The 27788-nt window shown below is 35.7% G+C and overlaps 1 protein-coding gene across 1 annotated transcript in view; it reads right to left on the minus strand.

The window, feature by feature from the left end:
- Positions 1 to 120: 120 nt before the first annotated feature.
- The window catches only part of LOC149804553 (uncharacterized protein CXorf65 homolog), a 38370-nt gene continuing 10702 nt past the window's right edge, over positions 121 to 27788 (minus strand). Inside the window, exon 2 of the mRNA XM_089941431.1 lies at positions 121 to 720. Within this exon, the coding sequence (XP_089797557.1) occupies positions 395 to 720 (326 nt within the window). The 3' untranslated portion in view covers positions 121 to 394. The remainder of the gene's footprint in view (positions 721 to 27788) is intronic.

Here is a 27788-nt window from a genome sequence, read left to right on the forward strand (position 1 = left end):
CTAAAAATGTGATGGCAGATTTATTAGTGATATCTGCAAAATTGACTTACAGTTTATAAAGAAAAGTTGAGAATGACCTCGAGCTTCTGTTATGTTGAAAGGAAATTTTAAAAAGCTTGATATATCTTTTCCTTTATTTCAATGATGTGAAGTCACATCTGATGTTTACTGCCATCATTTATAACATGCGTAGGAAGTAAAACTGTATTTTTCGATAATATTCTCTGTCACTTCTGAAATTGATAATGTACAGGAGATAATACTGATAATACAACAACAGTCCATAAAAGTCATGATCAGGTTCTGTTCATTAGATGTTATTATGTTATAGTGTGTATACGTCATCTGGAAATTAAATGTTATTATAAAGTCGCAAAACTCCAAATTAATGACATCATTTCCGCCTTGCACTAGATTTCCCTGGAACTGCCTTTTTAACTTTTGGAAGTCTCCCAGCGGGACTCGGGGATTTCCCTGTTCTTCCCTTCTGTTTCGTGGTCTTCAGGAGGTGCTCAGATCGGATTTGGAAGTTAGGAAATATCTCGGAATAGTTATCCAAAAGTGGGATATAGTTGATCTGAGGTGGGCTAGGTGTTGAGGCGGAGTCAGTTGAGAGGTTGTCCATCATAATCTCTTTCTGCACCAAAACGTAGGTGGTGTGACTCTCTAGATGTTTGTTGGCATTGTCACTCTTGTGGGTGTCAAGCTCTTTGATCAGTCCTGTTTTATACAGAAAAAAAACAATGTTACAGTTAATTAATAAAATGCATTGACGGTAAGACTGATGAAGAGATGGAAAAATGAGATATGAATGACATAAGTTTGATAAATACATACATATGCATCCATGCATTAGATATACATTTGTACTTAGTGCAGGGTAACGAAATCTGCGTGGTATTTCTTCCCAAACGGTGATTTTTGTCGAAGTTAGGTTTTTTTTTTTGTGAAATCAGCAACTTTGCGGATATTGCTAACATGTAATTTATTTAAATTTTATTCAAATTTCTCTGTGTTTTCTAAGTAAATGTTTTTGTTATATCCTAACAAAAAATGCATTGAATTCAGGCTTGTGATAGAATACATTTAGATCATGTTAGGTAGCCGATAAAGGTAAATGTGAATACAAATTAAAACTTTTTAAAAAAATCACTAATAGGTCATACATGTCACAAAACTAAGGTCATACACGTCACAAAACTGAATTCTTGTGCAACGAAATGTAAGAATATATTATTATTATTATTATTATTATTACTATTATTATTATTTGAGGATTTGTGTGAATTTAAAAAATAATAGTTCCTCAGGCCTCCATATTATTACTATCAGAGTATATACAGGAACGATGAGCTCTACGGGAAAGAGTTTTCTTTGCTTAAGATAAATAATTTTAAATAAATATACTGCAAGCAACTCTGTTTAAAGATTGCCCATTTGAAGGAGAATTCGTTATGATTCGGAATAAAGGGGACGACCAGGAGAAAAAACTACCAATAAAACGCATACAAGTACTCTCCAACCCTGAACATCAAAGATGAAATTAGGGTATTTTCCTTTGTGGAAAGGAGGAAAATAAGATATTGATCGTGAAAAGTGGCGATGTGGGTCGGGGTTGGGGTGAAACTTAAGAAAAGAAAACCCAGGATCAGTTCGATAGTCTATTAGTTCCCTATTTCTGTCACATAAATCTATTCCGACTGTTCTCACCCCTTGATCTAAATAAATTAGGAAAAGATTTCTGAATCACTTAAATTTCTGTTTACCTTTCCTGAAAAATTGATTGAAGTTTTTGGGAAGGGTGGGGTGTATGTATGATATCCGTACCATTTATACCCATGAGAGATTTTGGTTTTTGGAGAGCTTGAATCCCTTTGCCAGTTGACCGGGCTCGTATTGCAGCCATATTGCAGCCTTGACTGGGGCATAATATATGTAATAAAACTATATAAAAAAAACGTAATAAGATTCCACCTCACTTATTGATCTTTAAAACGTAATCAAGCACCACATTTCTGTCGTTCAAGTGTATAAAAAGCCTTCTATCTTGGCTATTATTTGTAATCGGGGACACATATTGGTTATATAGGCAGTTCAAGTGCCTAACAATGACTTCTTTATCAAACATTTGCTTTTAGCGAGCAGACGACACAAGAAGAGTATTAAGCAGGACTTAATACTTGACGACACACGATTGACTGTTACTAAAACTGCACTAGTCTGGTCCAAACTTGCTCCATAACCGTTAAAAAGAACTTTACCTTGGCTGGATAGTGGTACAAAGTCAATTGAATTTGTTAGTAAGTGTAAAAAAGAAAAGTTAACGATGATGTGAGACGATACACAACACTGAATATAACCAATATGGTATGATTTGTAATGACGATATGATGTATTAAATGATACGATAATGATGATATGATATACTAAATAATACAATAAACTAAATAATATGATACACTAACTACTACAATATACTAAATACTACGATATACAAAATAATACGATATCTTTTATACGACATGTATGATATATAATAGTATGTAATATGAATCAATTTGCTATGATTCGCTCGTATGGTACGATATGATATGACTATATTCTATTAACTATTAAAAGTAACTGAACGCACATATTGTAAATGCCAGATGCCTCAAGGAATGCAAGATGCCTCAAGGAATGCCAGATGTCTCAAGGTCTGCATTCATTTTCATTGTAAATGACCGTCTTTTCATGAAATAGTCTGCCATTTTGTTTGCAAAGTACAAAGAATTCCACGCAACCCTCCCCTTGCATTTAGGACATGGAGCACTTCCCAAAAAGGAATAATTTATTACAGTCTCTCTCTCTCTCTCTCTCTCTCTCTCTCTCTCTCTTTTGCAATGGAACCTGAAGATACATTCTTTTTTATTATTATCGCGCTTTCGAATAAGTGCGGGAATATTGTTATATAGTGTCTCCACTCGGTTGTACGTATGTTGGTAGATGTGTAATGTCTATAAACTCCTCCTTCCATGTTCAAACTACATAGTTGAAACTTCGCTCAGTTATAGTAATGTAGGAGTAAATTATGCCAAACATAAAGAAACGTATATGCTATGCAAATGAAATAACCATATATAAAGACTGCAGTTGCAGAGCCTGAAATGATGAATAAATGTCCTGTAACATTATCGGCACAAGCGAAAAATACATGCATGTTCTACATTAACCAAGAGAGTGGTCTTCCCCTTTCTGGATTTGATCCAAGGTTCGTATGTTTCAAGCTGTTAGATCTCCACCTAATTAACTATGCATGAATTAGAAGGGAAGGAAAAGGTGATTTCATAGGTGTGGCAAAAAATAAACTATTGAAATCATATGAAGAAATACAGTCTATTCAAATAACACTGGATCCAGCATACGATTGCGTGTGTCAGATTGAGTAAGACAAAGGCTAAAACCTAACGACATACAGTGCAAAAGTAGTTGTTAAAATGCCTCTGCGCTGTCCGTTCTTAGTCTTTGTCAAAGACAATAACAAAATATTCATACGCGTTACTTCATGCAAAAACCTGTCAAAGAGTAAATCAAACCGCAATTTCGATACAGAGTTGAATTGATACATCGACAATAAATTTTCACGAGTAACAATTTCAGGACAATAAAGCTTGCTCAGTGTAAGACTTAAGTGGTAAACCTAAGAGAAATTGCCACCTTGTGGTACAGTTTGTCCACTATATACGCATAATCGCACTTGTCAGTAGAGGGGAAACGAAATTAAAATTTCTTCTCTGACTGAATAGTTGTTATACTATACTGAATGATCTAATCATTATTTAAATGTGCGTGTGTGTGTGTGTGTGTGTGTGTGTGTGTGTGAGAGAGAGAGAGAGAGAGAGAGAGAGAGAGAGAGAGAGAGAGAAAGAGAGAGAAATCTAGAATTCAGTGCAAATAGAGGGTAGCTAATTGGATACATGATCAATTTTGTTCGAATGGCGAACACCTTTCTGGACGATCCTATAACACAGCAGTCACTTACCTTCCAGTGACAATTCTCAAAAGGCAATTAGACCTTTCTCGGGTGTCAAGGCGGATATGAGGAGGTTTGAAGGAGATGCGGATGGGCTGAGCTAGTTTTCTTTATAATTGTTTACTCCCTGGAAACCCATAAAATGAAGTCATATTCCGGAGACCCCCCCCCCACCTCCGAGTTCCGTCTCACTAACCGTTTTTCTATTTGTTTACAATCCTCTTAGCCAATATTTCTGAACCTGCACGTGGATATTCTTCAACTTTATTATTTTATCTTCGACTTGTAGCTATATTGTCATTACTAAATACAGTTTACCGACATATTTTTGTATTCAAATATTAACAGATTTCTTTACATTGACATACGCACTAGAACCTGCTTTAGTGTATTCCATGTAAAATACACCGAAAAAACCGTTTACTTACTCATTAACAGTGCTTTTTTGTAAGTAATTTGTCGCGCGATGCATTTAGTCGTGTATGATGGTATAGAATATGAAATATTTTCAATGACAATATTTACATAAATTGAAGGATAACAATCTGAGTTATACTTGACAGGTACTATGAACCTGAAGAAAGTGCAAACTGACAATACGATATTTTTGTAAAATTAATTTCAAAGGAGCTTTCTGTTCTTCTAGATTGTACTTTCCCTTTGTAAATGAGTCGCTCCAAGTGCAAACTATTAAAAGAAAGAAATATTGTTTGGCAAAATGAGTAAAACTAAAGCCCAAAGAAAAGCCGCTGAAATTAAATTTTAATCAATGCCTAGTTTTTCGATGCATTTTGTACTTGGACCTATTTAGATGACATAATATTGCTACCTTATGTCAGCAAATCGTGCCATCTATTATACAAAGGACAGTAAAATTAAAAAACAGAATCGATTAAAAAGTACCAAGGAACCGCATTTTATCGGTGCATATCTTGAAAGCAGATAGGTATGAGCTATGGCAGTTGACATGGCTTATCTAGTTTTTCAAGTTAAAACTCTGCCTTAACACGAGGCTAAAGTTTACCCCCAAATATAAGTCTGTTCCAAGTGTTTCCGTGCACGTTTAAACTTTTGAAGTATACGAAAATCTGTATTCTTCACTCTAAATTTTAAATTAAGCTCCTCTCTCCTCTGCCTCCCTCCCTCCCTCTCTCTCTCTCTCTCTCTCACACACACACACACACACACACACACCGTACGAAATGTTTTGCTAAGTTCGGAGTAAACCTACCTGGTCAGCGTGACAAGAAACAATTAGCTATTAATTATGTAATTCTATTTCTAATAGAAAGTGTATCATTCAAATGTCATGTTCAATTTCATTTTTTTTAGATAATTCATAATAAAAAAATATTTTACAAAGGGGCTCGCGTTTTTCTATTCTATATCTTTGCTCAGATCTCTGTTATTACATATATTAAGTTAAAATTTTATTTTATTCTTTGCTCAGTCCAGGCAATAACACTTCGATCATCTCCTAGATAACGATAACCAAATCACCATACCAGGTGGGGGATCATATCACCCCAACACCCTCATACTACCCCCTTTTATTCTACTGGAATCAAGAATGCAAATAGCCCCAAGGTAAAAGTTATTAATTGGGCCACCTTTATAATAAAGTCCTAACGGATATAATGCCACAAACGGACCTGGATCTTAAGTGGATTGACTAGAATGACCCCAAAAAGTGCACCATATTTAGAGTATCGTCTTTAAAAGTACAAGTGAAATTTGACAGTGGTTTCAAATTGACCAATTACAAATGATGGCACACGGATATAATTATGAATTTCAGTCAGATCGTATATATTCATGGATTTAAAAATTAGTAGTGTGGGTTCTGCTCTCTCGTGGAGCTGAAAACCATGGAATTCTTTTTTCATTTACACTTATTCTGTAACGCCTGATTAGGCAATGACGGGTTGTCTAGTTCACATTATATGATTAAAATATATGTTAAAGTGTTCTAGAATGTAATCGACGATATTTTCAGAACATGGCATGTAGAAAATACACATAAGGCAAATTTTCACGAGTACGTTCTCACTGTAGACCATTTCAAGGTTGATAAAACCAGCTCTAAAGTCATAAACTCATCAAACACATTTTTTTTAAATCCCATAATTCATGACGATTTATAGCTAGTCTGCAATCAAATTGGAAAAAAACAAAACTAGTCCACTCATTCGCGGATAATAACGGCCACGTCATGCGAATGTAAAATAACACTCGGTGAACCCAGTCAAAAGTATGCTTGTAATGATAAATATTTTCCACTAACTAAACCATTTTAATTCAATAATATGGACTAACAAAATTGAAAACGCAAGTTCCATTGTTCAGGTTCACTTAATTATGAGACGCGTCTCTATCAATTAAGCAAAGTATGAAAATGAACCCAATCCAACTAAAATCGAATTCTTCTTATCAGTAAGCTGATCTGACAGGCAACGATACGGGACCATGTTCTGTTGACCTTTTGATTCTCCAGTCAAATTACAGCTTACAGAGCGCTTAAAGTGACAAATATGATTCAAAACATACATTTTTGTTATACTGATAATTCTCAGAAAGACAAAATACAACACTTTATCTGACAGGCTACTAAGGACAGAGAGGACAAGGCATACCAAAGGTCAACGGAATATGATCTTTTATCGGCGTCTCTCGGATCACATTCGTGTCAGAGATCCGAGAATGAACCTTTTCTTTACATGCACATGAAATATTACTATGTGAGAGTTTCAACAACAGGAAATCGATCTTTCGAGTTTTTGACTGTTTTCTAGTACATGGTTACATGCTAGCTTTTCAATATGTTGATAAAGGATTTCTGTAAGGAGATGAAAAGCTATTGTTATTAAAGGTTAATATCTCTACCAATGATTCAATGCCTCTATATGCCCATACCATTTACCCTATTTTATATATGTGTGGATCGATCTTAGCATAATCTATCTTTATTTTTGTATTTCATTGTAATGATTCGATTTTTCACTAATGTCAGATGTTAAGTTAAAAACCACAATTACGCTTACAATTCCATCCCATGCAAACTAATATTTTATTTGACACATTAATTCGACCTTTGCTTCCATAAATGATAAAGCAAAAAACTGAGAAGGATTTGAACACAAGAATCTTTTTAGTCAAAGGACTCCAGGCTTCTAATGGCACACTGCTTCGCGACAATTAATATCTCCCTTCACTAGATGTGCCTATATAGCAGTACCGGTATGCAAACTTAATGATCCCATAAATACTGTGCAACAAGTTCTCAACAATGTTCTCTCTCTTTCTTTACTTTGGAGCTTCTGCATAGCCTGGACCATATAATGCATATTTTACAGGCAAACTTGCGTGCCTTTTGTTGCGAGCATGAACTGATCACAGAAAAAAAATTGTATTACACGCTGCAGATCTATTTTCTCTATTGATGTAGATGCAAATCAAAACTTTAATAAATACAATTAAAGATAAATAACATCGAAAACCAGTGCATCGTTTCTAACAGATATTCATGCTTCTTTGCTGTGCGAAAAGATTTTCTCTAGGTGTCAGATACTTGACGTAATAAGTAATGTTACAACTGGTCAATATTTGAGGTATTTAAATGTCAAGTAAAACTTCCAGTCTTGCAGAACGATGTCGTTTGTATGTAAAACAATCTATAAAAATGACCTATGTAATCATGTAGAATTATATGGATGTACACTATTTTCTGTAGGTTTTCTATCCCGAGAAAACTACCACAGAAAAAACATTCTGATTTTGATTTTTTTAAAAAAGTAACTTAAAATTTTGTTTCAGTCATATCACCACAATGTCTGCAGGGAGGTAGTTTATACTGATGTCTAGCACTGGGCATCAAGCCGCAGACATGTAGCATGATATAAGGGCGTGCTAACTCTTGAATTATAACCGTCAACTACTTTAATACTGTTCTCGTTTTGTTGTTAGACCGAAACTTCTAAGCCATATAAGTATGTAAATTTAAATAGAAAAGGTACTGTCGTCGTTTGGACACGTCGAGTAAATACCAATTTAAATTGATAGTATACCTGAAGGAAAGCTATAAATGAGAGAGTACTAAAATTTACATGACAGTGGCATGTATTGTCCTCGAAAGTGTCATATACTAAGAGATTTTCAACGGTCAAAAAACGTTATGAGTTCGTATTCAAAATAGATAAATTATAAAAGCACTTTGGAGAGTCATATGACACGTAAAATTACCTTGAAATAAATCAAATCTTGAAACGGTTGAACATGAATGGAAACAAAAGTTTACTTCTTCGTCACCAACTCAACTTTGAAAAGATGCCGGTATCGGGTGGTATTCCTTTCTAAAGTGAATTACACGAAACCAACTGAAAAGATGTCGGTATCGCGTGGTATTGCTTTCTAAAGTGGATTACACGAAACCAACTGAAAAGATGCCGGTATCGCGTGGTATTGCTTTCTAAAGTGGATTACACGAAACCAACTGAAAAGATGCCGGTATCGCGCGGTATTGCTTTCTAAAGTGGATTACACGAATCCAACCGACTTATTCAATGCTTAAAATACAATTAGCATTAACTGATTCTTTCTTGATTGATACAGAACCATGGTTTTAATAATACACATGTACCATTAAAGTAGCTCTTTGCCGCATCGTTAATGGTTCGGTTTGGGGTTTTGTGCTTTACGCAACAATAACACATAGAGGTTATTTAGCGCCAAGGAATTTAGAAGAAAATTACTTGCCCAAGGACACAGCACAATAGCTGATCCAGGCTGTTCTGTTGGTAGGATTCGAACCGACACCCTTGTGATCATGAGTCCGGTACGCTAACCACTGAGTCACCACAGCTCCCGCATATCGTTAAATGATGTATTAATATTGTGAGTCATAGCCACCTCGTTTCCGTGTACAAATATGTTACACAGGACATTGATGAGAAAAAAAACCTAAATGTTCTCAAGTAATTCAATTTATGTATAAAATAATATACTGATTTATTGCAGTAAACATAAACAATAGAATTCTTTCTCCGAAATTAGTCCCTAGTTCTATGAAATTATTTTCTGTGTGTCCAATATGTATGAACGAAATTAAAGGAAAAAAGTGGAAACCCTGATCTAAATAAAATAACTTGTGATATTAATGCTTTAAAACGCTTAGTTAAATTCCACCCTTTTTAAGGAAGAAAGCTTCCATTTCTGTCCACGTGTGTTGTATTGTAATAGGACAAAGGGGTTTCTCCACCGAGCGAATTCAACTCATTCCATAGTTTAGCATAATATTTGTGTTCAATAAATATATTTTTCACACAATTTCATCTTAGCTTTTAGGAAAATTGGTGAACCCTTCCACAGTACATACAAAGCTGTTGTTTATGGTGAAACATGCGAATTCGTCAGAAAAAGGACATAACAAGAAATAGAACACAGTAAGTAATATTTTACATAATAAATGTATTTACTTCACTATGTAAACATAAAATGCGCTGACTCCGACAAGGTCGACATTTAAATTAGGACTAACGTGTAGAGTTTACTTAATGCGCCTACAGTGTTAATTTATAAGTAACAGATTGTGTCAGTGCTTGAAATAACAACTAATACACACTTACGTTATTAGTTATCAAGTGTAAGTAAATACATTCTATACTTTCGCATTTCTAATTTTAAAATTATTGTACATGGAAGACATAATATTTTACCACTGTTGCTACCATTCAAGTAGTATTTTACATGATAAATGTATTTACTTTTACCTATGCAAACATAAAGTGCGCTGACTCCGACAAGGTTGACATCTAAATAAGGACCAACGTGTAGAGTTTACTTAATGCGCCTACAGTGTTAATTTATCAGTGACCGATTGCGTCAATGCTTGAAATAACATTTAATACACACTTTGCTTATTAATTATCAAATGTAAGTAAAGAGAAACCCACTTTTGAATTTCATTTTTGAAAATTAGCGTGAGGTGTTTACTTGGCATCATTGGGCATCCACTGAACATTCCCTCTCAGAAAATGTACATTAGAACAAAGCTTGGTAGGTATCGAAACCTTGTTTAGAGGAAATAGAAAATTATACTGAAGTTTCTTTAGAGCTCAATTGATACACAAAGTAAATGTTAATAGCCTAAATCTATATTCCCAAAGTTAATTTTAATGCCTTAAATCTTTTGGTAATTTCGACATACGCGCTACAACAGGATTGACGCCCGATTCCGGTAGTGGAAATTATTTGGTTTATTCAGGTCTTATCCTTTATCTTGCCTTACAAGTGTTTAATTTCGTCATCTTAAAATTTCTCAAAATGAATCTTGGAAAATCTTGGGAATACATTTCAACATGTTATTGGTAACAAATGTTTAGTTTTAAAACAAAAATAGCAGGCTAGAAGGAGTTTCTTCACCATTTAGATAATGGTCTAAAAGGATAAAAACTGAGTCAATCGCTTATTCGAATGAGCCAGATTGCCAGTTTCAGTGGTTGAATGCCAGGGATGACAACATGTCGAAATTATCAATACTTTTGAGTTGACAGTTCTCAGGACAGTCAATTCACTTTGGCAGCTTCATTGTAGGTTCATTTTCATCAATGAACCTTGACTTAAATCTGCCGAGTAGTGACATGGAGTAATTATGGGGGCGGGGACGATTATAGTCTAAAATGGAAATTAACATGGCGTTAGGTACAGTATGGATTAATACGGGAATTTAACGTTACGCATGTCGCTCTGAAATCCATGGGAATTTAACATTACGTTTGGGACGGTATAGATAATATTATGCGGAGACCACTTTAGGATCTAATGAGAATTTACTTTGCCATTTTGGTTACTATGGAGTCCAGTGGGAATTTACAATGGGTCACGTTTGGATGACAACGGGGTCTAATGGAAATTTCATATACGTAGCAGAGATTATTGTGGGAATTGTAACTTTACAAATGTCGCTATACCCATTATTGGGAATTTTAACAAGATGTTGGGACTGATAAATACATGTAATGACAAACACATATTCTTTTTAAAAAAAATGGCATTGGACATTTTTTTGGGGGGATTAAAATAAAGGAATGCAATCAGTTTCATTGGTTTGCATTAAAGTTATTTATAATACTATTGTCAGAGAGAGAGAGAGAGAGAGAGAGAGAGAGAGAGAGAGAGAGAGAGAGAATAAAAGAAGATAAGCACAAAGTCCACGCGTGTCGCTTTTGTTTTCAATATAAACACTTTCATTTGCCCCGCTCAACCAATTCAACAACTCGTTCACTTACAACTAATGAATGAAGACCGATGAATAGTTTTCATAAGTTATATCTTATGGATTCACATTATTGAGTTGTTTTTTTTTTTCTAAATTCGTTTGTTCTAATGTTACAAACATCCAAGTTCATAATTTAAAAGTGGTAAATATACCTAAATATTACTTTCTTTAAATGAATATCATATGTGCAGAGAGCCAGATATCACAAATGCTTTTAAAAGTTTTGCATGTGTTCAATGACAATCCGTATTTCTAAAAGCAAAGTAAATTTTGGTTGGACAAACACATAATGTTTCTCTCCTACTTATCAAGCTGTAACAGCAAAGAACGTTAGACACAGCAATATCCGAATTTCGCTTAATAAATTTGCTGCACTGTACGAAACTTACCGTATATGATAAAGGGGCCCCGAGTGGCTGTGTGGTCTAAAGCGCTCACCGTTACGGATCACCGCCATCTCACCCCTGTCTGCGTGGGTTCAAGTCAAGGGTTCGGCCAATGTGGGAATGTAAGAAAGCTTGCCATTAGCTTCTCCTGGCTCGGTGGTTCTTTCTGAGGTTTTAAAGGGTTCTTCCTCCACCATTAATATTGGCTGCCATGTATAGGCTATCTTGTGCTGAAAAATGGCGTTAAACAACAACAACAAAAACAACCGTATTGATAAATATTGTATACAGCCATAGGCACAAATCATTGTTGGATTTGATGTACTCAGTGACCCCACAACAAAATACCATTATGATAAATGTTACTAAAACTCTATGTACAGATCTTTGTTGACTGTGTTTCAATATACCCAAGGACCTTGCTACACCATGCCGTGTGGAGCAGTCTTTTTAGTACAGTATAAAGAAGCTGTTCATAACCTCGTTGCAATGCACTCACCGGCTTCTCTACATCAATGATCCAACAAACACACGTGCACAATATTACAAACAAATACTCTTTCTTAAAAAAGCTAACAAGCTGCATTAAACATCGCGTCTCTACATATATACTGATAGGACAAGTGACTAAAACTTTATACCCAGATCAAGTTTCATCAGAAAACAATCACACAACTCTATATAGAAACCAGAAGGGAAACTTCTGCTACTTCAACATTGTATCGGGTCGTACGGCACAAGAAGAACGGCGTTAACACAAGTATATCCTAGCGATTTCGATGATCAGACGATTGATCCCAATGCACCATGACCCGTTCCACTGACGAATACACTGAAAGAGTTATTGGAATGACATCGTCACATACTTCAAAACATGGTAGACAAAAAAATTCAAATGATCGATAAGGGACATTATTCTTTGCTGGACATTTCCTCGATAGGATTTCGAAAATATTCAACTATCAGTTCAAAACGCACTCTTCAAAACCAAAGCACGAGTGTTTGTCGACTACCAAGCGTATTCTTATCGTTTAAAACTGAGTGTTCCGACAGTAAAATGCGGATTATCAAACTTTCTCAAAGTTGTGTTTACTATTCTGTGCGGAAACACGGAACATCATTTTTACTCAAAAGACAATGACATCAGTCTTAAGTGTTTTGCATATCTTATCAAACTGAATGATTATCTCGGTACGATTGTCGATTGTGATATAATACAGTGTGGTAGGAAACGCATTCGCTCAGTTGCCGAGAGTGCTTCAATTTAAATATCATTGCAACTTCCAACAATGATGACAACGAAGGAGGAAATACATATCATGTACGCTGAGAATATCTTTATCAGCATTCCTCGTCGGTAGATTATATTTTACAGTGTGATTATTAATATAAAATGTGAGCTTATATAAGATGTTGTATTCGCCCACGACTCAAGATATTCCACCTACATAGGAGTAGCTCGACGAAGAATATATAGTTTGGGGATTATGTTCAAATGTTGTGCCGGTCTTGGAATCTTCCATTCATTAAGGTTGAATGCTTTGAAGTAATATGCTTCATCACAAGAAAACATTTTATCCAAAACATAAACGTCGACTCAGTCCCAACCAAACAATCTTTAATAAATGCTGGGGGAAAATGTACTGGTCTAGACAGGAAATCATGTATAATCTATAAAATCACATGTGGGTTGAATCAGTTGCCTCGACATTTTCTCTGAGCAGGGACAAGGAAAAAGGACAAGTATAAAAACAGTAAAGCAACACAGACACGGCAAGACGAATAAACAAGGAGCAGTCAGTGGTTTACATTTATTTAATTACTAAATCAAATTAAAGCAAAGATGATGCCCCCCCCCCAAAAAAAAAAGAAAAAAAAAAAAAGAAAAGAAAAACAAGCAACAAACAACTGGGGATGGTTAATATATGGCCAGCGGGCCTGATCCAATCTCTGACCTAGTTTTATCCATTAAGTTACTTCATAGAGTGTGGCTTTAAAATCACTTATTTGGCCCAAGCACTGGAGGAAGGTATCCATGTCTGCCCAAGATTCATGTGAATGTTCCAAGACGGAACTCTTGATATGTGCGGTGCCACCTGCGATGATGCTGGATGAAATAATCTGTATGAGGAGAATACCACCCAGCGTCATCAGTTACGACGACAGTTGTCACTGAGTTCAAAACCGTAGGCTGACTGACCTGTATAGCAGTTACCAATACCTGAAAATACCTGAAAGTGAAAGTCATCAAAACACCGATGCGGACAGAACATCATGTTGCATTTGCATTAGAATCCATAGCGACTCAAATGGCATGGTAACTTATCAGTAAACTATATAGTGGCCCAAACGTAATTTTAAATTCCCACTGAATTAAATACTGTTCCAAATGTAATGTTACATTCACACTGGACCACGTACTGACAAATGTAATTTTAGATTTACTTACCGTCCCAAACGTAATGCTAAAATCCGATTGCATTTGATATCGTACCCTATAACTATTATCGCGGAGAGCGCTATCAGTTTTGCTTGATGGGTCACCCTATAACTATTATTGCGGAGGGCGCTAATTGTTTTGCTTGATGGGTCAGCCTATAACTATTATTGCGGAGGGCGCTAACTGTTTTGCTTGATGGGTCACCCTATAACTATTATTGCGGAGGGCGCTAACTGTTTTGCTTGATGGGTCACCCTATAACTATTGTCGCGGAGGGCGCTAACTGTTTTGCTTGATGGGTCACCCTATAACTATTATCGCGGAGGGTGCTAACTGCTTTGCTTGATGGGTCACCCTATAACTATTATCGCGGAGGGCGCTAACTGTTTTGCTTGATGGGTCACCCTATAACTATTGTCGCGGAGGGCGCTAATTGTTTTGCTTGATGGGTCACCCTATAACTAGTATCGCGGAGGGCGCTAACTGTTTTGCTTGATGGGTCACCCTATAACTATTGTCGCGGAAGGCGCTAACTGTTTTGCTTGATGGGTCACCCTATAACTATTGTCGCGGAGGGCGCTATCAGTTTTGCTTGATGGGTCACCCTATAACTATTATCGCGGAGGGCGCTAACTGTTTTGCTTGAGCGGATGAGCACGAATTATAGGAACAAATGTCTAATAATTAATATTGAAAGTTTACCATTGAATAAACGTATTTATTCCTACTTTCAGCTGAAACGATCATAAAGGTCCTTATGTGAAGGCTAGGTGACATGGAAAAATATGTTGTGATAAGCTAAACGCAAATACTTAACCTAAAACATGCAGCGTTAATCACTGTGACCTTCTTTTGTTTTAAGGGTGTAATGCTAACAGAGATATATCCAATTATCAAGTTTCACGATTCTAACATAACCAATATAATGATCCCTTGTCGCAACATGGTCGTGAGGTTTTACTTTCTAGCTTCTGTATTATGTTTTCAATCGTGCGTGTTTTACAGATACTTTGAAAACTCTTAGGTTAGCATTAACCTTCTCCATATTCAAGCTTTCTCTACGACATATATTAAATTTTTAATGGCACTAGCTTGTGTCGATTAATCTCCAAGTTTAACAGTGACAGTGGTGATCAATTTTGACCTTCCATTCAAAAATGTAAAAAATTGTTTTAAAGGATTATCTCATGTCATCGTTTATAAATCTTTGATAATTGTTCATTAATAAATATAAACTGACTTCAAATTTCAATGATATTTTCTTACGAAGATAGGATGACTTTTAAAAATAAACTTTGACAAGTTAAAGACGTCTGTCTTAATTATTTTTACCACTGTAAACCAATAAACAAGTGTCAGTCTTCCAACTTCGTTAGGTGCACTTTTTTATACTTAAATCACAGATAGTCAAAAATTCTATACATGTGATTTGTACACCCCTTTTGCAGCCATGCGACTTCTTTAAGCGGAAGGTATGCTGTCAAAGACACTATGAAATTGATTCAGTAACGATATATCAGATATGAATTGATCGAAATCTTGTTAAATTATTGTGGTTGCACCTACGTAAAATTACCGTCTCTAATTCAATCAGTATTATTGACTGATTGTTCGTTTGCTTTCTCGCCTTTTCTTTTGTTTTACATTTGCTTGTTTCTGTGTTATTTCTTTCTTTTATCCTGCTAATTACAATATTCAGAGAAATCAATACCAGTTGTAAAACTCGATGTCACGAACACTACAGTTTTAAAATTTATTCTGAAATGCCAGCACAATGTACATTTTTCTTCAACACAACAACGATAAATTTACATTCTATCTAAAATTAAACAAAAAATGAAATTCTATGAGTACGCGACTTGAATTATATTTGGTAAACATGATTGTGATTTTAATTTCGTAAATCTCTAATAAGATTTTTATTCTTCTGAAAGATTTTCCTTATTTTATTTTGTTTATCCAACTGTTACGACATATTTTGTGTCGGAACTGTTGAATGCGAACAACTTTTTAACTTAATAGAGAAACCGTGTTGGAAGTTCATTCATTGTACCTTGATTGTGACTCTTCTTTGCTAACACATATACATATGTGTGCAAAATATGTCACAAAATGCTGCTAATAGCCCTCTAGAATCATTTTAAACAAAAAAGGAACTTCTATCAATAAAAAAGTTATATCGGTGAAGGAAAGCACAAAGTATGCAACCTTCAAAGAATGTAATACCTGTTTCACCGAATACGTTTTAGGATAATATATTTAGGAAGTAAATACATATTTGTTTATGTACGTTTCTTTGTGAAAAACTTGAGGAAATCACATTAACAAGTTTGAAATGAAACTGAACCTTGCAGGGAGTGGAATAGGCCTATAAGAAAACCAGCGCGTTACAACTAATATAATTTATGCGGTATCATATCTCATTACTTGCATATATTAGACTAGACAATTTATTTACTGGATCCGTTACTAGGGAGCATACACATTACGCGTTTGGTGCATAAAATGGTTCTTAGTGTAGGTGCCAGGCTTGTTGGAAGCACTTTTTGCAATCTTGCAAATGCTGAAAATTATTCAGTGAGAAGAATATAGCGATTACATGAAACAGAAAATTAACATTTAATACTCTCTCTTGAACCCAATATGCAATTCCTCTAGTAACAATGTGATTTCATGTGTATACGTATGTGTACGTGGAGGCACGCCGAGGATGACACATTCAAACGTTATATATTAAACTCTGCCTGCAATTAATGCATCGAATCCATTAAAAAAAATGAATGCGTGTTCTCGAATGACACCTATTAACATTTCATTATTGATCTTGGGTTTTCATGGCATCAGATATCAACCTACGCATGTAACTGTTGATCTCAGGTTATCGTCAGATCAACTAGCAATCTATTCATGTTATATCAAGAAGACAGTATATTCTTGTTTGGGCATGCAGAGTGAGTTCCAGTTGATATTGAATAATACGTTCTGTATATACAGAAACCGTGGAAACAAGATAAATAAAATCTGCACGAAAAGTATTCGTATTCTTATTATATCTCTTATTCATTAACCGATTAACACCTTTCATTGACAAGATGACGCTTATAGATAAGTTATCAATGGACTCAGAAAGCCGTATTCTCCCCAGGTGAATAAACCTTGGTTGTACCTCCGGCCATCTTGCAATGTGACTATTTTTCCTACACTTTCTTAGCCGCGTGACATCTTAATCGATATTGCCACTATACCTTCACAAATATTGAACAAGTGATTAGTGATTACCACAAACGTTTACTATTTTCATCCATAGAAACACGTTTGTTTTCAACATCTACAACATCATCGACCGTAAAGTGGAAAGATCGATCATTTAAGTATACAACATTTTTTTTCTCTCCACAGTGCTAGCATCGGACTCATTTACAATAAAACTTTCATAACTTTGACCCTTGTAATAATAATAATAATAATAATAAAGAATCATCACTCTGTATTTCCTCAGATACATTTCCGTCTATATCATCATAAATTTCATACCCTTCTAATGGCCAAAATACACGAAACCTTTCGGAACATCCCTGTTTATATCACATATGTTTTTATCCAATCCACACCATGGACATACATACATACATACATACATACATACATACATACTCTCCTGAATGTATTACGTCCACGCCGTCAGCCAATGACTGGCACAATATAGCCAGTTTTGTGCTGACATGCATGCCGTTAGAATATATGAACTTATTTCGGTCAGTGAATTCCAAAAATATATTAACAGTCACCCACTTCATGTTTTGCATTATGTAAACAAGTTTTCTAGAATGGTTTATCATTAATAAACCATTCAAATTTATTTTGGATTATTGAATCCCCGAAAGTTCTAAAACTAAAACAAAACAAATGATGTGATATTGTTATATTTTTTCTCACTTAAATCCCAAATATTTTGGATATTTTTTGTTTCGCACCAACCAGTCTGTACCGCTCCTGTGGCCTAGTGGTTAGAGCGTCCGCCTTGGATGTGGGAGGTCGTGGGTTCGATCCCCGACCGACTCATACCAAAGACTTACAGAAATGGTACTAACAGCTGCCTCGCTTGGCGCTCAACATTAAGAGGTTAGTGTTAGAGCTGGTCGGCTTGGTGTCAGGATAAAGTGAATGGGTGGGACATCATGCTACATGTGTTTGCGGCATGATGCCCCAATGTTAGACATCACTATAAACTGTCACAATGCAGACATCGTATCAAAATGACTGAAACAAATTTAAGCTACGTTAAAAATCTAAATCACACTCACACATCATACTTTCCTTTATAATATCATGCTTTTGTGCTGACTCATCCTGTCCGCCATGTCTGATCTGTCCATAGTATCGCCGGTTGTTAGTAGTGCCGTATGTACTCTACTCGCGTACAAGTCTCACCTAACTGCAAACACTACATACCCTGATCTGCCGTCGCTTAATGCGTCAACAGATCGGGGTCTATGTTAGTTTGTTCTACTGAATAAATATAATAAACTGTAAAGACCAACATCGAACGCAGAATTACGCGCAAATGAATCTGGGTCTATGTAGTTCGCAGATGGATCAAAAAATACGCGATTATTTCGGGATGTGAAGATTCTATTGGTCTTAACTGCTATACAACGTTTACACGATATCTGATTCATTTTCCTATATCAAATGAATAATTACAAACATTATAACAGCTTCGGTTGCCTAACTGGTTAGAGCGTCCGACTCGGACGGGGGAGTTCGCGGGTTCGAACCCCGGCCGAGCTATATCAAAGATTATTAAAAATGGTACTTGCAGCTGCCTCATTTGGTACTCATTATTAAGAGGTTAGTTTTAAGACTGGTCGGTCAGGATATACGACTAGGTGGGGCATGAATGATACCTGTCAGCGGCCTGATGCCCCTGTAATAGACATATTTATAAACTACCACACTGCAGACATCGTAGCGATATGACTGAAAATTCATAAAGCTACGTTAAAATCCAATTCACCCACCCACCCACGTGTGTGCGTGTGTTTGAATTGGATTTTAACGTAGATTATATATATATATATATATATATATATATATATATATATATATATATATATATATATATATATAGTGTAAAGACCGTCCTGCGATAGCGGGCGACTCTAAATATGTTCCTGAACATAACTATAGTTAGAATCAGATTTTTGCGTTCACTGACACTGTCGCTGATGTATGACGGTAGTGTTTATTTTGCCTCAGTGTATCAAAGCTCATCGCCACCACATCAGAGACAGTTTAAAGGGATCCCATTCTGATCATTTCTGAAGAACACAATTCATGTACAAATATATTTTCGTTTCATTCTTGGTTGCATTGCGTCCATGTATTAAAACAACTTCCTAACAACATTAAATGTTAAATTTTTAATTGAAAGTTTCCAAATACTAACAGCTGGCAGCATTAACAAAGTTGCTTTATCATAGTAACGAGAAATAATATAATAGAACGCCATATTTAAGTTTCGTAAAACATTCTGAGCATTTAGATGAGTACCCATTACAATTTGAGAGCTACAGATTGGAAACAAAATGTTTGAAAAGAGATAATCCTGCCAAACAACCCACGTGACTGCAATTACTTTCAATATATTTCGTGGTATATTGCTTGAATTTTCCGACAAAATGACTTTTTTTTTTTTACACGCAAGTATACTTTCAAAAGGCAAAAGTAACACTACAGCACTTAAACTGTCCCAAGATGGCACATACATGAATGGACAGAAGGTTGTCTGATAATTAATAATATACGTATTGAAATCGCCCATAATAGGGACTTTTAAACGTACGCATGACGTGCAATCTGTATTGTTTATGATGACGCAAGTGAGTTTAAACAACACGCAAAACACAAGGTGAGAAAGCCAAGATGTTACCTTTGTGCGTTTAATCCCAGCATTATGTTATGAATTGCACCAGTCGGGTTTATGTTTCTAACTTATACAAAGAATTATAAAGACTGCAGTCTGCGGACTACTACAACGTACAGAGCTTATTTCACGCACGAATAGTTGATTTGTCAGCAGTGGAATGTGTGAATGCAATAAATCCAGTGAAATGCACGCCACGTAGATTGCTTATCAAGTATAAGTAAATAAACACCCGTCATAAAATACGTATATTCTGAATATATGTTACGTTCGCCTTTCAAGCGATGAGTCGAGAGTAAAAATCAAATAGCGGCTTTAGAATTAGCTGTTGTAATAAAGCTTGCAACTGTCAGCTTTTGCTGTGAATTAGTATAAAGTCCTATTTATCAGCATTTATTTAAATTTATGCAAGGATTATTTAACATTTATTTCTTATGCCTTTTTGAAAATGACTTAACTGGAGAGAAGGAATCCCTGTTTACTCACGAAATCGTATGGTCTACTGTCAGACATGGACGAGTCAAACAATTACCACATGACCTTGGCAGAGGCTACATGATACTTTTTACAGGCGTCATGTGGCTATTTCATATCTTTTGCAATGAACATGTTACGTACAGGATGATGTCAATACAAGTAGATGAGCTTCAGCTAAAACCTTTACCAAGTAGTTTATTACGGCTTAGCAGAAAATCCCAATGTCCGAATTTGGACATTTTAGTCGGTCAAATAAGTCCTGTCTCCTCAGACAAGACAGGCATGCAGTACAATGATAAATTCCGGAAAACTGCCATGCACGTATCCAAAATTTAACCAAATTAAACTGTCCGTATCATTTTGATTGCGGACACACAGTTTTCCTGGTAGCTTTTGCTATCATGTCCACATTTTGGTGAATAGGTAAAAAGTTTCTGTCCTTTATATTCCGTTAGATGCATTAGCACTAAAGGTATGTTTGTACTGAGTCTGAATACAAACAAGAAAATAACATCAATATTCATTTGAATTTTATTTTAAATCCTCCAAATATCTGACCATTCCACTGTAATTTCATTTTAAATCCTCCAAATATCTGACCATTCCACTGTAATTTCATTTTAAATCCTCCAAATATCTGACCATTCCACTGTAATTTCATTTTAAATCCTCCAAATATCTGACCATTCCACTGTAATTTCATTTTAAATCCTCCAAATATCTGATCATTCCACTGTAATTTCATTTTAAATCTTCCAAATATCTGACCATTCCACTGTAATTTCATTTTAAATCCTCCAAATATCTGACCATTCCACTGTAATTTCATTTAATTAGAGTTAGATGATTTAGTTCACAGTGTTTTCAATGCGGCTTGGCCTGGAGTATGGATGTCAATAAAAACCAAGGCAGACAAAGAAAAGAACAAGGATTTGATACGTTAAGCAGCATCGATAAATACTTGATGCCTATTTTAATACGTAAAAAGAATATGTTGTTGTTGTTAAAGTTGTTGTTGTTGAAGTTGTTGTTATTGTTGAAGTTGTTGGTTTAATGCCATTTTCAGCAGACGACAGGCTATTCCTAGTGGCCAGTATAATTGGTGGAGGAAGAACCCGGAAAACCCGGTAAGCAGTACCGACCCACAGGTAGCTTACTTGCAAGCTTTCTCATATACCATTCAATGAATATTCGAACAGGAAAATTGGTTTTCATTTAGCTCTCGTTATCGGCAGGGTACTTTTGTGATAAACGCTTTAATGAATGCATGTACCCTGCTTCTTCGAGTTTTGTTCTTTATAGATGAAGCAGGAACCTATATTTCGGAGGTCTCAATGAGATCAAGGGTGCTTAAAAGAAGATTACTTATAGTATGCAAGAGAAACACATACCATGTGACACAATCCGAATAAAGAACAAAATGACTATTTTATACCAATAAAACTACATCCTACACCAACACTATTGTAACAAATCATTAATATCATCAATATTACAACGGCCCCCCGATAAATTGGAACAAAATGCGCATTTTCCACATTACGTACTGAAACAAAAAAAAACTCGACGTAATACGGTGTCAATCAATGTACATGTGACAACAAGCTGTTCCTGCTACCGGGTTTTATCTTTTTTTTCTTTAAACATAGTACATGAAGATGATTAATGAATACTTCGTTATATAATCATTTATACTATTAATGTGACAAAGGTTCAACTTCAAAAACAAATTGCACTTCCGGCCATGCGCCGAGAGACATCATCTATGACAACCATTGTCAACCAATCCGGTTAAAATAAGAACTCCAAAGTCCTACGTTTAGATCTGGCAGACACCGATAAAAATAAATGTTTTGGTGACCTTTACAATTTCCAGTCTACTTATTTTTCATATCCTATCGGATAATGCATTGCAAATTCGTGCAAAGGAGAGTTACCGTTAGTAATTATATGTTCCAAATGACGTGCGTCATTTACAGCAATTCGAGATCTGATTTCAATCAGATTGGGATGTCATCCAATGTTCATGTGATAACAAGCAATCGTCGGTTTCAGGACTTATATAATTTATGATCGTAAATAGACATCTCAATCTGTCTAGTAACACAAGGACTTACTTAAAGCTTAAAGTACTAGACCAACAATAGTTTAATACGACTGTTAAAACTACTTCAATCAAATAAAATCTTTAATAATTAAATATCTCCATGTGTTTTAATTTTGTTGAGTTAGTATCGAACTCGCGAATCTTAGATTACGAGTTGGGTTCTTTATCAACTGAGCTACGGCGGCTCCCTTTGTATAGCGGGAATATGATGATGTGATATGTAAAGACAACCAAACAAAATGTCAGTTTAGAATAATATTGTTCTCGCTGAAGCGTCAAGATGTCCGATTTATACCCCCCCCAAAAAAAAAATACATGACTAACTGCATGTAAGGATATTGGCTTTTGTTGCTAAGCTATAACTACATACCTCCTTTTTAGTATGATCTAATAAAAAAAAGCAGAAATATTTACAAACCATGTTTCAGGGAGACGACTGTAAATGCAGTTAGTTTAGCACGCTTCTTAAACAGACCCAGAGTGCTACCAGACTTAAAAAGTAAGCGTTTAACGTCAGTGAAACTGACGGTAACGTTACTCTTCGTATTATGTGTGTGCGCAAGATCTTTTAATAGGTAAAACTGAGTGATTTCTTCTTCAATTAGAGAGAGAATATCACTGCAAGAGAGGATGATCATATTTTGTTAAGAAACTAATAGGAAGCAAGATTATAAATTACATCGCATGATCATAAAATAATATCCTAACACTGCAGTGTTTTCTTGTATTTTATTCTTCACAAGCCTTACAATTACAACTCCAGCCGCTTTATCTGGTGCGCAAAAGACGTCAGGAATTTAGTCCTTGCATTTCTGACAGAGTTAAGACTGAATTCAGGCAACCATGTTTTACCAGAGTCTGTGAACTCTTTACACCCCTGCCAAGTGTATACGCCACAAAATGTCATCTTGTACTCTCTTGTAATTTTTGAGCTTGTTTTCATTCATACTGATTAAATATATGTATAAGATGCGTATGATTTAAACATGAAAGATGGTTAAACTGAAGAACGATAAGGACTACACGGTTAACTTGTAGACCATTAACGCGAAGGCATTCACTATAATTAACATTACTACCGACCATGTTGTTTTTGTCCGCAATCTCTCTTTTCCGTCACAGAAAAAAATCATCTATGCTCGTGGGTTTGTTTTTCATTGTCACGGAATTTCGCCCATATCTGGCTCTACTGGCCCAGAGAGAGGGAGAGAGAGACAGAGAGACAGACAGACAGACAGACAGAAAATAGGGATGGGGTTGGGATACTTACCACAAGGTCAGTTTTTATTGTACATCCCTGTTTCTCTCGTGATCGATCGATTAGTCTCTGCTGTCTAACTAAAACAGTTGGAATGAGAGGGGAGGGGCAGCGGCTTTCGAACATTTTAATTTTTTAAAATAATCTCTTTTTAGAAGCTTATTACAAGCTAAAAAATACGGGTATATGTGACTTCTAACCAAAAAATTTACGGCACAAATGCAACAGGCTAATGCAACTTTGTATCATTGGTACTGTGAACAATGTAGATACATTCCATGGAAAGTGTACACATACCGGTAGGACGACCCAGGTTATTGTAGGTTTCTTGGTGTAAGTTCAATTTCAAGGGTATTAACAGCTACGGTTATTTTCCTCTCTCACTCCACATATTTCCACGTATTTTGTCCCATACACTTGTGAGATGAAATGAAAGAAGAGATTTTGATGAAATTGTGTACCATGTTTAATTCATTCAGAAATTGGGGATTAATATTTTTCTCAATAATTTTATGCCGTTAATGATAAATCCGTTGAGATTCATCACTTATGGAGAGAGTATATAAACAACAGCCTACTGTTGAAACAAAGTTTGTATACGCATAAGAATGCGCCACGGGCAGATCTAATTTTGATATATACACCCCAACAGTTGTTTTATACAACAATTTAAAAGCCATGTTATTTATAGTACAGCACAGTAAACTTACAGTGTGACCAATTTAATATTTCTGATATGATACCATGTTAGGTCTACTGTATTTTTCCAAATTAAATACATAAAAGTAAATCTGGAATTTCTTCATCCAGTAATCATCCGATCACACTAATATCCAACAATTAGAATGAATAGTGGTGAAACCGATCAACTTTATGTGGAAACATTGTAAACATTCTCACTGAAATCGACGCACTTCCCGTCTAACCTAACAGGAGTCCAACTAGGCAACATCCCACAGGTATTTATATCGGCGATCCAGTGTTGAAAAATGATGTCTGTATCAATGGTTCTATTGATTCTGAAGTACAGTTGCTCACTGAATTATAATATTTAAGAAATCTACTTTTAAATGTTAATGTTTATAGAACTCCTCATTATTAATTCAACTAGCGACTGTGACTATTTTATTTTACCAACAACAAATGAAAAGTACAGCGTCTGACGAACGAACAAAATTATTAAACACAATAATTCTGACCTCTTCTATTGATTCGCAGCGCCTTTTCGGTCTAAACTCCACGTACAACAAAAATTGCGTTCACTATATTCTCAACTCTCTTTCCCAGGATCAAAGGCGAAATTGTAAATTTGTGGGAGAAAACAGGAAAACTTGCTGCCTTTAGAGACGTTTCGTTTTACTCTTTTTTTGAAACGACACAAACACACCAAAGTCTGCTTTGAGTGCTTAGATCCAGTATTGCCTTCACTAACTGATGTTATTAATACCTCTCTCTCATTCGGGGAATTCCCATCATTTTTCAAAACTGCCATTGTAAAGCCTTTGCTGAAGAAACCAACACTAGACCTTAACGATTTAAAGAACTACCGCCCAGTTTCTAATCCCCCATTCATATAAAAAATCTTAGAAAAGGTTGTTCTATCCCAGCTTGTATCTCATCTAAATTCAAACAGTCTTTTTAGCAATGTACAATCTGCATATCGCCCTTGCCACAGTACTTAAACTACTCTTCTAAAAGTAGTTAATGACATTCTCTCTGCGTTGGATAGCGGAAAGATTACAGTCCTCACCCTCCTTGATTTGTCTGCAGCATTTGACACAACAGACCATGATATATTACTTCACCGTCTCCAGCATGTATTTGGCATTCATGATACAGCCTTACTGTGGTTCAAGCCCGACTTCGTCAACAGGACGCAAATTGTATCTGCAAATGGAATACACTGCAGCCCAGTTGATCTATATTGTGGTGTTCCACAAGGGTCTGTTCTTGGACATGTTCTCTTCATTCTGTACACTCAGTCGCTCTCAAGTGTCATAGATCGTCATCCAGTGTCTCACCAATTGTACGCTGATGACACCCAAATATACAAATCTAGCCATCCAAATGAAGTTGATGCTACCATCCAAGGTGTAGAGAGGCGCATTTCTGATGTGAAATCATGGATGACATGTAACAAGCTGCAGATGAATGATGATAAAACTGAGGCCATTCTGATCACAACACAAATATTTTCTCATTCACATCCTTTACCTCAAACAATAAATATCAGCAACACCAACATTAAATTCACACAATCAGTTCGAAACCTAGGTGTTACTCTAGACAGTACTCTCACATTGCACCAACATGTCATGAACATATGCAAGGCTGCATATCTTGAGCTGAAACGCATCGGCTCAATTCGCAAATATCTTTCAGCTGATGCCACTAAAACATTTGTGTGTTCATTAGTACTTTCAAGATTAGACTATTGTAACTCAATCTGTCTGGTTCATCTCAATATCTGCTCCAAAAACTTCAAAAAGTTCAAAACGCAGCTGCTCGGATCATACTTAGAGTACCACGATCAGAGCACACCTCCCCGCTGCTCTGTACCCTACACTGGATATCCATTCGATCCAGGATCAACCACAAAATTTGTTCTCTGTGCTACGTTTCACTGTCAGACTCTAGTCCAACATACCTATCCGACCTCACCAATGTGTACACACCAGCAAGATACTTACGCTCCTCTTCTGTCAATCGTATACTCGTTATTCCCACTATGAAAACAAAGTCATATGGACAGCGTTCTTTTGCATACCGGGGCCCTGCAACGTGGAATGAATTGCCCACTGAACTTAGACACAAAGACACGGTGATCACATTCAAGAGGGCTCTCAAAACTCACTTATTTCGACAGCACGAACAAACTTAAAGACCTAATAATGTTTCCTACCTTAAATATTCTCAGCATGTTTTTTGTTTTTGTTTATTTTAAATGTTTTCTCATTTCACGATGTTTGTTTTTGTAATTATATTATTATGTGTTTTTTATCTTAAAGGTGTTGTCTAATGTTGTAAAGCGCTTAGAGCTTCTAAAGATTAGGCGCTATACAAAGTCCTCATTATTATTATTATTATAACTATATATATATATATATATATATATATATATATATATATATATATATATATATATACACACACACACATTAATCGCAGCATTTCTAACGGAACAAAGTTATCAATCATTCGGTATTAATGATTTGACCGCAGCTTTGACATGGTGACAAATCCTGAGATTTTAAAGGATTAAGCAAGTTGACAGTTTTAAATGTGTGTATCACCAGCGTTTTAGGGTAGGCCTTTTCGTGACAATGGTTGTCTATCAGTACTTGATATTCCTTTCAACCGACATCCATAAATGAAAATACTGGTCTCTGACAAACGTACATTAAGTTAATCATGGTGAAGTACCTTATCTATACCTTAAATACAATTTTACTGTTCCAGCAACTTTATTAGATCATGTACAATATGACGACAAACTTATGCACCTTTTTGTATTCTTGATTTATTTTACAGAAATTTAAATCATCTCATGTCATAAATATCCCAAGACACATGGTTACCTCCTATAACCCATACTCACCACGCAAGATAATGCTGGAATTGCTCTGACTGACTATTTGGATTAATGTGATGTTCGTTCTGTACACGTATCAAAGTTATTTAATTACTCTTGGGGGAAGGAATTTGTGCCTCATCGCTCGGGCATTTGTGTGCTCACAGAGCACTATTTGATTTAGCCTCAGGTTGTGGGACTAAATGTCCCTAACGACCTGAATGAAGGGCTTTCATGAGTGGCGATGGACCCAACACACACTCAGGTTACAGTTAGATGAAATTGCTCTAACAAACAAAAACTAACAAATTAAATAAATACATGAAATAAATGAACGA

Source organism: Sinohyriopsis cumingii, chromosome 2 (genome assembly GCF_028554795.1).
Source record: "Sinohyriopsis cumingii isolate HCF-2022 chromosome 2, ASM2855479v2, whole genome shotgun sequence".
Lineage (NCBI taxonomy): Eukaryota > Metazoa > Mollusca > Bivalvia > Unionida > Unionidae > Sinohyriopsis > Sinohyriopsis cumingii.